Source organism: Ranitomeya imitator, chromosome 3 (genome assembly GCF_032444005.1).
Source record: "Ranitomeya imitator isolate aRanImi1 chromosome 3, aRanImi1.pri, whole genome shotgun sequence".
Lineage (NCBI taxonomy): Eukaryota > Metazoa > Chordata > Amphibia > Anura > Dendrobatidae > Ranitomeya > Ranitomeya imitator.
The window spans coordinates 76,583,513-76,598,575 of NC_091284.1; the positions used below are offsets into that span (position 1 = coordinate 76,583,513).

The 15,063-nt window shown below is 48.0% G+C and overlaps 1 protein-coding gene across 4 annotated transcripts in view; it reads left to right on the forward strand.

The window, feature by feature from the left end:
- Positions 1-4,409: 4,409 nt before the first annotated feature.
- The window catches only part of ARL13B (ARF like GTPase 13B), a 79,982-nt gene continuing 69,328 nt past the window's right edge, over positions 4,410-15,063 (forward strand). For 2 of the 4 annotated variants that reach the window (XM_069760984.1, XM_069760986.1), the window contains exons 1-3: positions 4,410-4,549; positions 4,895-5,074; positions 12,555-12,625. In XM_069760984.1, coding sequence (XP_069617085.1) covers positions 5,013-5,074; positions 12,555-12,625 — 133 coding nt within the window. In that variant the 5' untranslated portion in view covers positions 4,410-4,549; positions 4,895-5,012. The remainder of the gene's footprint in view (positions 4,550-4,894; positions 5,075-12,554; positions 12,626-15,063) is intronic. The other 2 variants (XM_069760985.1, XM_069760987.1) reach the window with 1 other exon arrangement.

Consider the following 15,063-nt stretch of genomic DNA (forward strand, 5'->3'; position numbering starts at 1 on the left):
CAAATCCCACAAGCATGGTGTCCTCGCCCCGCGTGGAATCTGCAGCAAAACCCACAAGCATGGTGTCCTCGCCCCACGTGGAATCTGCAGGAAAACCCACAAGCATGGTGTCCTCGCCCCGCGTGGAATCTGCCGCAAATCCCACAAGCATGGTGTCCTCGCCCCACGTGGAATCTGCAGGAAAACCCACAAGCATGGTGTCCTCGCCCCGCGTGGAATCTACAGCAAATCCCACAAGCATGGTGTCCTCGCCCCACGTGGACTCTGCCGCAAATCCCACAAGCATGGTGTCCTCGCCCCGCGTGGATTCTGTCGCAAATCCCACAAGCATGGTGTCCTCGCCCCACGTGGAATCTACAGCAAATCCCACAAGCATGGTGTCCTCGCCCCACGTGGAATCTGCAGGAAAACCCACAAGCATGGTGTCCTCGCCCCACGTGGAATCTGCAGGAAATCCCACAAGCATGGTGTCCTCGCCCCGCGTGGATTCTGTCGCAAATCCCACAAGCATGGTGTCCTCACCCCACGTGGAATCTACAGCAAATCCCACAAGCATGGTGTCCTCGCCCCGCGTGGAATCTGCAGCAAAACCCACAAGCATGGTGTCCTCGCCCCACGTGGAATCTGCAGGAAAACCCACAAGCATGGTGTCCTCGCCCCGCGTGGAATCTGCCGCAAATCCCACAAGCATGGTGTCCTCGCCCCACGTGGAATCTGCAGGAAAACCCACAAGCATGGTGTCCTCGCCCCACGTGGAATCTACAGCAAATCCCACAAGCATGGTGTCCTCGCCCCACGTGGAATCTGCAGGAAAACCTACAAGCATGGTGTCCTCGCCCCACGTGGAATCTGCCGCAAATCCCACAAGCATGGTGTCCTCGCCCCGCGTGGATTCTGTCGCAAATCCCACAAGCATGGTGTCCTCGCCCCACGTGGAATCTACAGCAAATCCCACAAGCATGGTGTCCTCGCCCCACGTGGAATCTGCAGGAAAACCCACAAGCATGGTGTCCTCGCCCCACGTGGAATCTGCAGGAAATCCCACAAGCATGGTGTCCTCGCCCCGCGTGGATTCTGTCGCAAATCCCACAAGCATGGTGTCCTCGCCCCACGTGGAATCTACAGCAAATCCCACAAGCATGGTGTCCTCGCCCCGCGTGGAATCTGCAGCAAAACCCACAAGCATGGTGTCCTCGCCCCACGTGGAATCTGCAGGAAAACCCACAAGCATGGTGTCCTCGCCCCGCGTGGAATCTGCCGCAAATCCCACAAGCATGGTGTCCTCGCCCCACGTGGAATCTGCAGGAAAACCCACAAGCATGGTGTCCTCGCCCCGCGTGGAATCTACAGCAAATCCCACAAGCATGGTGTCCTCGCCCCACGTGGAATCTGCAGGAAATCCCACAAGCATGGTGTCCTCGCCCCGCGTGGATTCTGTCGCAAATCCCACAAGCATGGTGTCCTCGCCCCACGTGGAATCTACAGCAAATCCCACAAGCATGGTGTCCTCGCCCCGCGTGGAATCTGCAGCAAATCCCACAAGCATGGTGTCCTCGCCCCACGTGGAATCTGCCGCAAATCCCACAAGCATGGTGTCCTCGCCCCACGTGGAATCTACAGCAAATCCCACAAGCATGGTGTCCTCGCCCCACGTGGAATCTGCCGCAAATCCCACAAGCATGGTGTCCTCGCCCCACGTGGAATCTACAGCAAAACCCACAAGCATGGTGTCCTCGCCCCACGTGGAATCTGCAGGAAAACCCACAAGCATGGTGTCCTCGCCCCACGTGGAATCTGCAGGAAAACCCACAAGCATGGTGTCCTCGCCCCACGTGAAATCTGCCGCAAATCCCACAAGCATGGTGTCCTCGCCCCGCGTGGATTCTGTCGCAAATCCCACAAGCATGGTGTCCTCGCCCCACGTGGAATCTACAGCAAATCCCACAAGCATGGTGTCCTCGCCCCACGTGGAATCTGCAGGAAAACCCACAAGCATGGTGTCCTCGCCCCACGTGGAATCTGCAGGAAATCCCACAAGCATGGTGTCCTCGCCCCGCGTGGATTCTGTCGCAAATCCCACAAGCATGGTGTCCTCGCCCCACGTGGAATCTACAGCAAATCCCACAAGCATGGTGTCCTCGCCCCGCATGGAATCTGCAGCAAAACCCACAAGCATGGTGTCCTCGCCCCGCGTGGAATCTGCAGGAAAACCCACAAGCATGGTGTCCTCGCCCCACGTGGAATCTGCCGCAAATCCCACAAGCATGGTGTCCTCGCCCCACGTGGAATCTACAGCAAAACCCACAAGCATGGTGTCCTCGCCCCACGTGGAATCTGCAGGAAAACCCACAAGCATGGTGTCCTCGCCCCACGTGGAATCTGCAGGAAAACCCACAAGCATGGTTTCCTCGCCCCACGTGGAATCTGCCGCAAATCCCACAAGCATGGTGTCCTCGCCCCGCGTGGATTCTGTCGCAAATCCCACAAGCATGGTGTCCTCGCCCCACGTGGAATCTACAGCAAATCCCACAAGCATGGTGTCCTCGCCCCACGTGGAATCTGCATGAAAACCCACAAGCATGGTGTCCTCGCCCCACGTGGAATCTGCAGGAAATCCCACAAGCATGGTGTCCTCGCCCCGCGTGGATTCTGTCGCAAATCCCACAAGCATGGTGTCCTCGCCCCTCGTGGAATCTACAGCAAATCCCACAAGCATGGTGTCCTCGCCCCGCGTGGAATCTGCAGCAAAACCCACAAGCATGGTGTCCTCGCCCCACGTGGAATCTGCAGGAAAACCCACAAGCATGGTGTCCTCGCCCCGCGTGGAATCTGCCGCAAATCCCACAAGCATGGTGTCCTCGCCCCACGTGGAATCTGCAGGAAAACCCACAAGCATGGTGTCCTCGCCCCGCGTGGAATCTACAGCAAATCCCACAAGCATGGTGTCCTCGCCCCACGTGGAATCTGCAGGAAAACCCACAAGCATGGTGTCCTCGCCCCACGTGGAATCTGCAGGAAAACCCACAAGCATGGTGTCCTCGCCCCACGTGGAATCTGCAGGAAAACCCACAAGCATGGTGTCCTCGCCCCACGTGGAATCTGCCGCAAATCCCACAAGCATGGTGTCCTCGCCCCGCGTGGATTCTGTCGCAAATCCCACAAGCATGGTGTCCTCGCCCCACGTGGAATCTACAGCAAATCCCACAAGCATGGTGTCCTCGCCCCACGTGGAATCTGCAGGAAAACCCACAAGCATGGTGTCCTCGCCCCACGTGGAATCTGCAGGAAAACCCACAAGCATGGTGTCCTCGCCCCACGTGGAATCTGCAGGAAATCCCACAAGCATGGTGTCCTCGCCCCACGTGGAATCTGCAGGAAAACCCACAAGCATGGTGTCCTCGCCCCACGTGGAATCTGCAGGAAAACCCACAAGCATGGTGTCCTCGCCCCACGTGGAATCTGCAGGAAATCCCACAAGCATGGTGTCCTCGCCCCGCGTGGATTCTGTCGCAAATCCCACAAGCATGGTGTCCTCGCCCCACGTGGAATCTACAGCAAATCCCACAAGCATGGTGTCCTCGCCCCGCGTGGAATCTGCAGCAAAACCCACAAGCATGGTGTCCTCGCCCCACGTGGAATCTGCAGGAAAACCCACAAGCATGGTGTCCTCGCCCCACGTGGAATCTACAGCAAAACCCACAAGCATGGTGTCCTCGCCCCACGTGGACTCTGCCGCAAATCCCACAAGCATGGTGTCCTCGCCCCACGTGGAATTTGCTGCAAAACCCACAAGCATGGTGTCCTCGCCCCGCGTGGATTCTGTCGCAAATCCCACAAGCATGGTGTCCTCGCCCCGCGTGGAATCTGCCGCAGGTCCTGCCACGCGTCCTCACATTTCCCCACTGTGTATTCATTCGCTTTTGCCATCATCCCGTTCACTAGTTGTTGCACATTTGTTGTCCGCTATTTGCATCATCTGACGCCACGAGAGCAGTGTATAAAAACTGGGGCAAAGAAAAAGTGGCGCAGCTGCTCATGGCAACCAATGAGCGCACTGCTTTCATTTGACATATGCCTTCTGAAAAACGAGAGGCGCAATCTGATTGGTTCCACACATCCAGATTTTTAACCAGTTTTAATTTGGCCAGGAAGATGCTGGGACTTGTAGTTTCACGTCGCTCCATGTACTGATGATTACATGCAGCCTCCTGTAAAAACGCAATCACCATAACAACCCTACGTCCCTCCAGGCAGCCAATCACAGCTCTTCTACCATTTCCTCTAAGGAATAATTTATAAGTCACGCCTCGCTATTGGTAGATTGGTATCAAACTATCCATTGGCTGGGAAAGAGAGTGGGGGGCGTGGCTGCCAGCTACAGGAAAGTGTTTGCTGGGTTACCATAGAGTCTGCAGCTTCCGGTGTGTTCCGTCTTTTCCGTCAGTCAGTCTGTAGTGAGAGGTCGCAGGCTGTGGAGGACCGGCCGCTATGTAGTCGGCGCTGTGTGTGGCCATTGCCGGCACGGGCTCCCACAGGCGGTGGCGGTGAGGTGGGTGTTGTGGACGCTGCAGTGTATGATCATGTCATCATCTGTCGGTCACATGGCAGGGATGCTGCTGGGTGACGGCTGTATAGGGGGCTGCAGCCATCAGTGGGGTCCTCTATACAATGTCACCTGTGTCTTCCTCCGGGGTCTCTGCTTCCAGCGTGTGATGGTCACACATAGTGGACCTGCAATACCAGGCACCACCAGTAGGCAGGAGGGGCAGTGTGTGGTCTCCGTGCACCCGCTAGATATCGCACCCAGCTGCAGATATTGGGAGGTTCATGTTATAAGGAAGCCGTTCTACTTTCCCTGGATATCATTTTATTTTACTCTCTGTTCTTTTTCCAGGACGCCTTTCTGGAGAAGCTGATGAAGAGGAGGAAGTTGTTGTGCGCCATAGAGCGGCCATGATGTTGAAGCCCTCCTAGCGCTCCCGCCGCAGCACGGACTCTGCTTTGTATCTCCCATGTTTAGCCTCATGGCCAATTGCTGTAGGAATTGGTTTAAGCGATGGCGGCAGCCGGTGAGGTGAGTTGTGGACGCACAACTGATCTATAAATACAGAATAGTGCACCAGCTGCGGATGGTAGATGTCAACTCTGTGCTCAGCCTTGAAGGGATTGTCCACTACTACGACAGCCCCTTCTTAAAGTGAGTGTTTGGTCCCGATTACAATATTAAAGCCTATAGTCACCTCCCGTGCCGATTCTGTTCTCACAGTGTCGGCACTCGCTCGCTTGCGCTGTTGTGTTGCCGGTATCCAATCAGCGCAGGCATCACTGTCTCGGCCATGAATAGGAAGCCAGGGATCAGCTGCAGCTCACCCCAGACTTTCCCTTCATGTTCACTTTGTCCGAAGGTGGAGACAGTAACGCCAGCGCTGATTGGGCATTAGCATCATGTGTCAATCCACTGCATCACAGCCCCAGGACCGCGAGTGCCGACACAAGATATGAGTATAGGCTTTATTTTAAAGGGAACGAACATTTAGTTTAAGAAGGGGTTGTCGTAGTAGTGGACAACCCCTTTAAAGAAACGCTCCCATCAATATTTTATACTCTCAATGTATTGTTCAAAAAAAGAAAAAGCAAACAAACATATATATCACACACACACACACACACACACACACACACACACACACACACACACACACACACACACACACACACACACACACACACTAGATGGTGGCCCGATTCTAACGCATCGGGTATTCTAGAATATGTATGTATTTTATTCATGAAGATTTCAGAATAATGCAATACACAGGATTCGGCCGGCCGGGCGCAACCAATCAGTGAAGCCAGGGCCAGCTCCAGGTTTTTGAGGGCCCTGGGCGAAAGAGTCTCACAGCCCATGTAGCATATAGCACGGCCCACGCAGTGTGTAGCACGGCCCACGAAGTGTGTAGCACGGTGGCCACCATATCCTTGTTAAAAAAAAAAAAAAAGAATTGAAATAAAAAATAGTTATATACTCACCTTCTGGCGGCCCCCGGATCCAGCCCAGGTGTTTAGCGACGCTCCGTTCCCAGTAATGCCTTGCGGCAATAACCTGTGATGATGTAGCGGTCTCGCAAGACCGCTACGTCATCTGGGGTCGTTGCCGCAAGGCATTACTGGGAACGGAGCGTCGCGAGGAGCGAGAAAGGCTGCTGCGGACGCCGGAAGGTGAGAATATAATGATTTTATTTTTTTTATTATTATTATTTTTAACATTATATGTTTTTACTATTGATGCTGCATAGGCAGCATCAATATTAAAAAGTTGGTCACACTTACTGGGTAATGGCAGCGTTAATGGACTGCTAAAAAGCTATGTGGGTGCTGACGGGAGGGGAGTATGGAGGGGGTCACTGACTGGAGGGGAGAAGGAAGGGAGGAATTCGCGTCCGGACTGTGCCTGTCGCTGATTGGTCGCGCCCAGCCGGCCGTGACCAATCAATCAGCGACGCAGGATTTCCGTAACAGACAGACAAACAGACGGTAGTGGACTGTAGACAATTATATAGATAGATAGAGAGGAGCGGACCAGCTATGTCAGGAGTAGAACAAGGGGTTGACTCATGCAGGGCAAAGGGACTTCCTCTTTCTATGTCTCATGGTGTCATAGACTTAAAGGGAACCTGTCACCCCGAAAATTGCGGGTGAGGTAAGCCCACCGCCATCAGGGGCTTATCTACAGCATTCTGTAATGCTGTAGATAAGCCCCCGATGTTACCTGAAAGAGGAGAAAAAGACGTTAGATTATACTCACCCAGGGGCGGTCCCGCTGCTGGTCCGGTCGGATGGGCGTCTCTGGTCCGCTGCGGCGCCTCCTATCTTCATTCCAAGACGCCTTCTTCTGATCTTCAGCCACGGCTCCGGCGCAGGCGTACTTTGTCTGCCCTGTTGAGGGAAGAGAAAAGTACTGAAGTGCGCAGGCGCCGGAAAGGTCAGAGAGGCCCGGCGCCTGCGCACTGCAGTACTTTGCAAGCGCCTGATGCCGGTGGGCTTACCTCACCCGCGATTTTCGGGGTGACGGGTTCCCTTTATTGAAACTAACAAATGATAGTGTTGGCCCCCTTAAAAATAGTCTGGGTGAAATGGTGGATGAGGATGAGGAAAAAGCCAATATGCTAAATGACTTTTTTTCATCAGTATTTACACAAGAAAATCCCATGGCAGACAAAATGACTAGTGATAAAAATTCCCCATTAACCCCTTAGTGACCGAGCCAAATTTTTGAAATCTGACCAGTGTCACTTTATGTGGTAATAACTCTGCAACGCTTCAACAAATCCCAGTGATTTTGAGATTGTTTTTTCGTGACACATTATACTTTATGATAATGGTAAATTTAGTTCAACATTTTTTGTGTTTATTTATAAAAAATATAAAAAATTTGAGAAAAATGTTAAAAAATTAGCAATTTTCTAAATTTGAATGATTATCCCTTTAATCCAGATAGTCATACAACAGCCAACCATTAATAAATAACATTTCCCACATGTCTGCTTTACATCAGCACCATTTGTAAAATGTTCTTTTATTTTGTTAGCATTTTAGGAGGTTTAAAAATGTAGCAGCAATTTTTCATTTTTTCAAAGAAATTTACCACATTTATTTTTTTAGGGACTTATCCATGTTTGAAGTGACTTTAGGGGTCTCATATATTGGGAAACCCCCAAACGTGATACCATTTTAAAAACAGCACCCCCTGACATATTGAAAACGGCTGTCAGGTAGTTTATTAACCCTTCAGGTGCTTTACAGGAATTAATGCAAAGTGGCATGACAGAAATGAAAATGTGTATTTTTACCACCTAAATGTTGCTAACTTCTAAACAGATTACTATAGCCGTCAGACTCTAAGGCCGCTATTTGGTCATGAATTGCCATCGCAAACATCAGGACAACAAAATCATGATCTGAGGGCACCAATTGGGATAAAGAAGAAGCCCCCACACTCTGTTAACCATTTGCAATGATGTAGTCACTATTGACAGCAGCATCTAAGGGGTTAAACAGATTTGGATGGTGCAAACACTGATCGTGGATGATACAGCAAGTTGTCAGCTATAGTGTACAACCAACAGATGCTGGATTGTCTTCTGTATGGGGAGGCTATTCTCTTATATTTCAGGTCAGTTAAAAGACGTATTGGCGGTCATTAAGGGGTTAAATGTCACCTGCTTAACCCAGCAGGAAGTGCGGCGGCGTCTAAAAATCACTAAAATTGACAAATCTCCGGGCCCGGATGGGATACACCCTCGAGTACTGTAGGAATTAAGTACAGTCATTGATAGACCATTATTTTTAATCTTTAAAGACTCCATAATAACAGGGTCTGTGCCGCAGGACTGGCGTATAGCAAATGTGGTGCCAATATTCAAAAAGGGGACAAAAACTGAACTCGGAAATTATAGGCCAGTAAGCTTAACCTCTACTGTGGGTAAAATACTGGAGGGCATTCTAAGGGACGCTATACTGGAGTATCTGAAGAGGAATAACCTCACGACCCAGTATCAGCACGGGTTTACTAGGGACCGTTCATGTCAGACTAATTTGATCAGTTTCTATGAAGAGGTAAGTTCCGGACTGGACCAAGGGAACCCAGTGGATGTAGTGTATATGGACTTTTCAAAAGCTTTTGATACGGTGCCACACAAAAGGTTGATACATAAAATGAGAATAATGGGGATAGGGGAAAATATGTGCAAGTGGGTTGAGAGCTGGCTCAGGGATAGGAAACAAAGGGTGGTTATTAATGGAGCACACTCGGACTGGGTAGCGGTTAGCAGTGGGGTACCACAGGGGTCAGTATTGGGCCCTCTTCTTTTTAACATATTTATTAATGACCTTGTAGGGGGCATTCAGAGTAGAATTTCAATATTTGCAGATGACACTAAACTCTGCAGGGTAATCAATACAGAGGAGGACAATTTTATATTACAGGATGATTTATGTAAACTAGAAGCTTGGGCTGATAAATGGCAAATGAGCTTTAATGGGGATAAATGTAAGGTCATGCACTTGGGTAGAAGTAATAAGATGTATAATTATGTGCTTAATTCTAAAACTCTGGGCAAAACCGTCAATGAAAAAGACCTGGGTGTATGGGTGGATGACAAACTTAAATTCAGTGGCCAGTGTCAGGCAGCTGCTACAAAGGCAAATAAAATAATGGGATGCATTAAAAGAGGCATAGATGCTCATGAGGAGAATATAATTTTACCTCTATACAAGTCACCAGTTCGACCACACTTAGAATACTGTGCACAGTTCTGGTCTCCGGTGTATAAGAAAGACATAGCTGAACTGGAGCGGGTGCAGAGAAGAGCGACCAAGGTTATTAGAGGACTGGGGGTCTGCAGTACCAAGATAGGTTATTACACTTGGGGCTATTTAGTTTGGAAAAATGAAGGCTAAGGGGTGATCTTATTTTAATGTATAAATATATGAGGGGACAGTACAAAAACCTTTCTGATGATCTTTTTAATCATAGACCTGAAACAGGGACAAGGGGGCATCCTCTGCGTTTGGAGGAAAAAAGGTTTAAGCATAATAACAGACGTGGGTTCTTTACTGTAAGAGCAGTGAGACTATGGAACTCTCTGCCGTATGATGTTGTAATGAGTGATTCATTACTTAAATTTAAGAGGGGACTGGATACATTTCTGGAAAAGTATAATGTTACAGGGTATATACACTAGATTCCTTGATAGGGCGTTGATCCAGGGAACTAGTCTGATTGCCATATGTGGAGTCGGGAAGGAATTTTTTTCCCCAAGGTGGAGCTTACTCTTTGCCACATGGGTTTTTTTGACTTCCTCTGTATCATCATGTTAGGGCATGTTAGGTTAGGCTATGGGTTGAACTAGATGGACTTAAAGTCTTCCTTCAACCTTAATAACTATGTAAACAGAAGAATTTACTGGGTAGAAAGGCAGAATGAGCAATTGTAAATGCACAGAGCTTCTTTAAAGGGGTGTGTGTTCTTAATCTACAAATGTACATTTACTCTATGTAACTGCAGACTTGTGAATCCTCACATCGCTCGCACTGCACGCTGTGAGGATTTTCCGGTGCTAGCAGAAGGTGAATGATCCCAAGTATGTGCGTGCATGTGTATAGAGCGAGGCCTGATGCGGTCTAGTCTGAATGTGGCCAAACGTATGTAAATTGCTTCTAGCGCCAGCATCACAAACTCCTCACAGTTCATGCTATGCAAGGATTCACATAGTGACTTAAATTTTTTTTTTTTTTTTTTTAAATCTGAAAATTTGTCAAAATAAGATATATTACAAAGTTGCTTATCAGAGAAATCTGCTTCTTTCTCCTCCTGAACTGATATTTTATTCTTCATTCTCAGGTACAATGTGTCTTCAGTGAATACAGACTTTCTGATTAGATAGATGACAGTTGGTGCTCATAATGTTCTATGGAGAGTTGCACGTATCTTCTCAGAAGAACTTGTAGCAGAATATCTGTCATCTTCTGGCTATTTCCTGCATATAACTTCTAAAGCACCATCTGCCATCTATCACAGTCATGGGAAAATCTGTCTTCATTGGGTACATATTACCTGTAAATTGAGAATGAATGATCAGTCCTGGCAGAGAAAGAAGCCGATTTCTCTGATCAGATATAGTACAAAGCTGCTTATTTTCACGTGCACTATCGATTCTTTTAAATAAATATTGAAGCGTCAATCACTCTCTGACGAGGATCAGTCACCAGGTCAGCAGTGGCCAGATTTTCCTTTATTTTATTCCTGCTGCTCCCCTGAGTATCCTGGTTTTGTTTTTTGCCTTTTCTCTCACCTTTTTTTTTCACCATACAGTTCCAGAAATATGGTCCTTTTTATTTAGTATGGCCAGTATGCTAGTTTTTATGTTCTTTAGCAAGAGGTCATGGCTCACAAGATTCTCTAGGGGCGCGACTTTAGGCTGCTTTACGATATTTGCCTGTGAGCCTCTCTACCTTTGTAAAGACCCTAGTAATTGGCATATTGAGAGCACTAAATAAAAAGGCTCATATTTCTGAAACCATATGGCAGATTGAAAAAAAAAACAAAAAAAAACAGAAATCGGGGAGCAGCAAGAATAAAATGGGACCGGAAACTGTCCACTTTTGACTTGGTGATGAGTCCTATTTAAAGGAATTGTCCGGTCATATGGCATTAAGGACTGAGATCGGACCGCAGTGTTTGGACTGTCCGCGTCTCTCTCGACTCGAGTATAACATAGAATTACATGAAGCTGCCACGCTTGGGTCTGGAGAGCTGCCGGCCAGTCCATGCATTATGGTCTGATCTCGGTCCGGTTTAAACGGCTGTCTGACTGGCTGCGCCCTAAGAATCTGTCATGGATATCAGACCTGTGAGGGTCCAGCACCCGGTGCCCCCCACTGATCAGCTAATCTTCAGTACTTGGCAGTGGCGCTGCTCCATTCACTGCGTAGCGGCTGTTGCCGATTATTGAATATCAGCTTTTTAACATTGGCTGATCGGTGGGATACTGGGTACCAGACCCCCAATGATCTGACATTGATAATGTATCTCAAGGATATGTCATCAATATCATATGACCAGACCACCCATTTAAAAGGAACCTGTCATGTAAAATAACACTACTAACAGATATGGGGTCAATCTGCAGGTTACTAATGTACTGACACCATGTGGCCGCTGCACTGAGAGCCCCGCTGCCGGGAGGAAATGAACTTTATCCCCCCCCCCCCCGGTAGGTTTTTCAGTTGTAGGGGCGGCACCGGCACGTTTTGGTCACCGCTCAGGGTATAGAGAATGGCTGTGACCGTGCCCCCCGACACTGACTGACCACAGGATCAGTATCGGGCATTGCTCTGTCTATTAGTCTCCATTCACCGGCTGGTGGTGTTTACAAGGAAAAGCAGGACCCCTTAGATCTCTAGAAATGTTTTTTTTTTCTCCCATCCTATCCTACTTTGTAAGAACCTAAAACAGCTGTCTCTAGGCGGACATCTTTCTTTTGGAGAAGACTCTGATTAGGCTTTATATCCTGTTGAAATTCTCAGTTGTGGTTTTCTCATAGTCGCCTTGTATATCCCCGGTGACGCTCGTGTACACCAATATTTGGTTCTTCCATGAATGTTTTCCGCCTTTACTAATGTGACTGGTTCTAGAGCTGCGCTGTATTCCCAGCCTCCTGATAATCTGGTCCCGGTAATCCGCATGATCCGGTGTATTCCTAATGTCAGCACCTGTATCTGACGCTGCGGTGGTATATAGGGGTCACACAAGCTGCCTCGTCATTGAATCTGTAAGGACCCGGTGGGTTGTGCTCCTGGGACAGCGACCGTGGGAGCAGAGGTCTCATTGGAGGACATGGGTATTATAAATGGCGCGATAGGCGAGGCTCGAACTGCACGTTTTCCACATTTAATACACATAATTACGGCTTTTTTTTTTGCTGAGAAATGTTATTTTATCTTTATGTAAAACAAAATGTGTCATGTATCCATTTTCTTTCCCTTCTCTATAGGAAAGTGACTCTGGTTATGGTGGGTTTGGATAATGCTGGCAAAACTGCAACTGTGAAAGGCATCCAAGGAGGTAAGTCATGGGATATAAGCGGCCCACAAAATTCCCTGCCTTAACCCCTTAATGATCAGCAATACGCCTTGATCTGAGATATAAGAGAATAGCATCCCTTGGTGGATAAAAATGCCGCAGCTGTCCGGTATAGATGGCACCCTGCAGGATCAGCCATGATCTATCGGCACCTCCTAGATGCTGGTGTCAATGGTGTCAGTGGCATGTAGATGGTTAATAGAGTGTGAGGGCCCCTCTTCAACCCCCATCGGCACTCTGAGATCCTGATCGCGTGGTTCGGTGTTTGCTATGGGAATTCACAGCCGAGTAACGGCCTTAGAGTCCTGTAGGGACCTGTTCAGTTGTTGGCGACATTTAGGTGGTAAAAATATAATTTTTCATTCATGTCACGTCACTTTGCCTTAATTCCTGAAAAGCGCCTGAAGGCTTAACAAATATACTGAGCGGTTCTGTTTTCCAAAATAATATCCCTTTTGGTAGTTCCCAATACATAGGTCCCAGAAAGTCACTCCAAAATTGAATAGGTCCCTAAAAAAAAAATAAACTTTTTTTTTTGCCGATTTTCGTTTGAAAAAAAATGAAAAATTGCTGTAAATTTTTTGTTAACGTTCTAACATAATAAAATGACATTTATCAATGGTGATAATGTAAGGTAAGTGCTATAATATATATATATAATTTTCAAAGGTTTAAAATAGTAAAAAAAATTTTTAATGATAAACTTACCTGGAGCAGCCAGTGCCAGGCAGCAGCTGCCAAGGCAAACAGGATCATGGGGTGCATTAAGAGAGGTCTGGATACACATGATGAGAGCATTATACTGCCTCTGTACAAATCCCTAGTTAGACCGCACATGGAGTACTGTGTCCAGTTTTGGGCACCGGTGCTCAGGAAGGATATAATGGAACTAGAGAGAGTACAAAGGAGGGCAACAAAATTAATAAAGGGGATGGGAGAACTACAATACCCAGATAGATTAGCGAAATTAGGATTATTTAGTCTAGAAAAAGACGACTGAGGGGCGATCTAATAACCATGTATAAGTATATAAGGGGACAATACAAATATCTCGCTGAGGATCTGTTTATACCAAGGAAGGTGATGGGCACAAGGGGGCATTCTTTGCGTCTGGAGGAGAGAAGGTTTTTCCACCAACATAGAAGAGGATTCTTTACTGTTAGGGCAGTGAGAATCTGGAATTGCTTGCCTGAGGAGGTGGTGATGGCGAACTCAGTCGAGGGGTTCAAGAGAGGCCTGGATGTCTTCCTGGAGCAGAACAATATTGTATCATACAATTATTAGGTTCTGTAGAAGGACGTAGATCTGGGGATTTATTATGATGGAATATAGGCTGAACTGGATGGACAAATGTCTTTTTTCGGAGTTACTAACTGTTACTATGTTTTTTGTGTGAAATTTCTGATATTTTCGTAAATAAGCGGCAAATATAATGACCTAAATTTACCAATGTCGTAAAGTATAATGAGTAATGAATAAAAACAATGTCACAGTCACTGGGGTGTGTGGGAACATTCCAGAGTTATTGCCACATAAAGTGACACTGGTCAGACATGAATAATTTGGCCGGGTCAGGAAGGGGTTCAGTTAGTTGCCCTTCACCTCTTGATCTCCTCTTTCCTGTTTAGTTGTATAAAATTTCATTGCTTCAGTATAGCAAGTTTAGGCCTTGCTACCGACGCAGATGGCACGAGCCACAGAGTCCAGGGATTGACTGCAGAACTGACATCACCACTGCAGGCGATCAGCAAAGAAACAAAGACAACGGTAGTGGTGGAGAGACATTGCTGGATACGGGGAGGGTAAGTAACGCTCGGTTTGTTATTTTATACATCAGTAAGCTTATGGGCTGAGGATGGATGAACGGGTTATTCCCCAAACTATCACTTATACTGTAGGATGGGGCATAAACTAATGGTCACTGAGCCTGAGGGCAGAACTCTAGATCCCAGGAACGGCTGTCGGATGGCAAATAATAAGTGCAGAGTTACATTTGCTGCTGCTGATCTGCTCTATGTGGGTCGTTTGTTTTCACCTGAGAGGAGGGATGGAGACATCAGAAACCATGACCATCGGACGGGACCGACAGTATTAACACACCGAGCAGGAGAACTTCAAAAGGATTGTTATAGTTTATACAGGGGGAGTCAGAGGGTTATATAACCATTGATGGACTGCAGCACAGACGCTGATTAAAGTCTTAGTGTTAGTTGACACAGGACAAAACTGGTGACCGGTTCCCTTTAACCCCTTCCCGACCTTTGACGCATACGCTGCGTCATGAAAGTCGGTGCCATTCCGACCCATGACGCAGCATATGCGTCATGGAATGATCGCGTCCCTGCAGATCGGGTGAAAGGGTTAACTCCCATTTCACCCGATCTGCAGGGACAGGGGGAGTGGTAGTTTAGCCCAGGGGG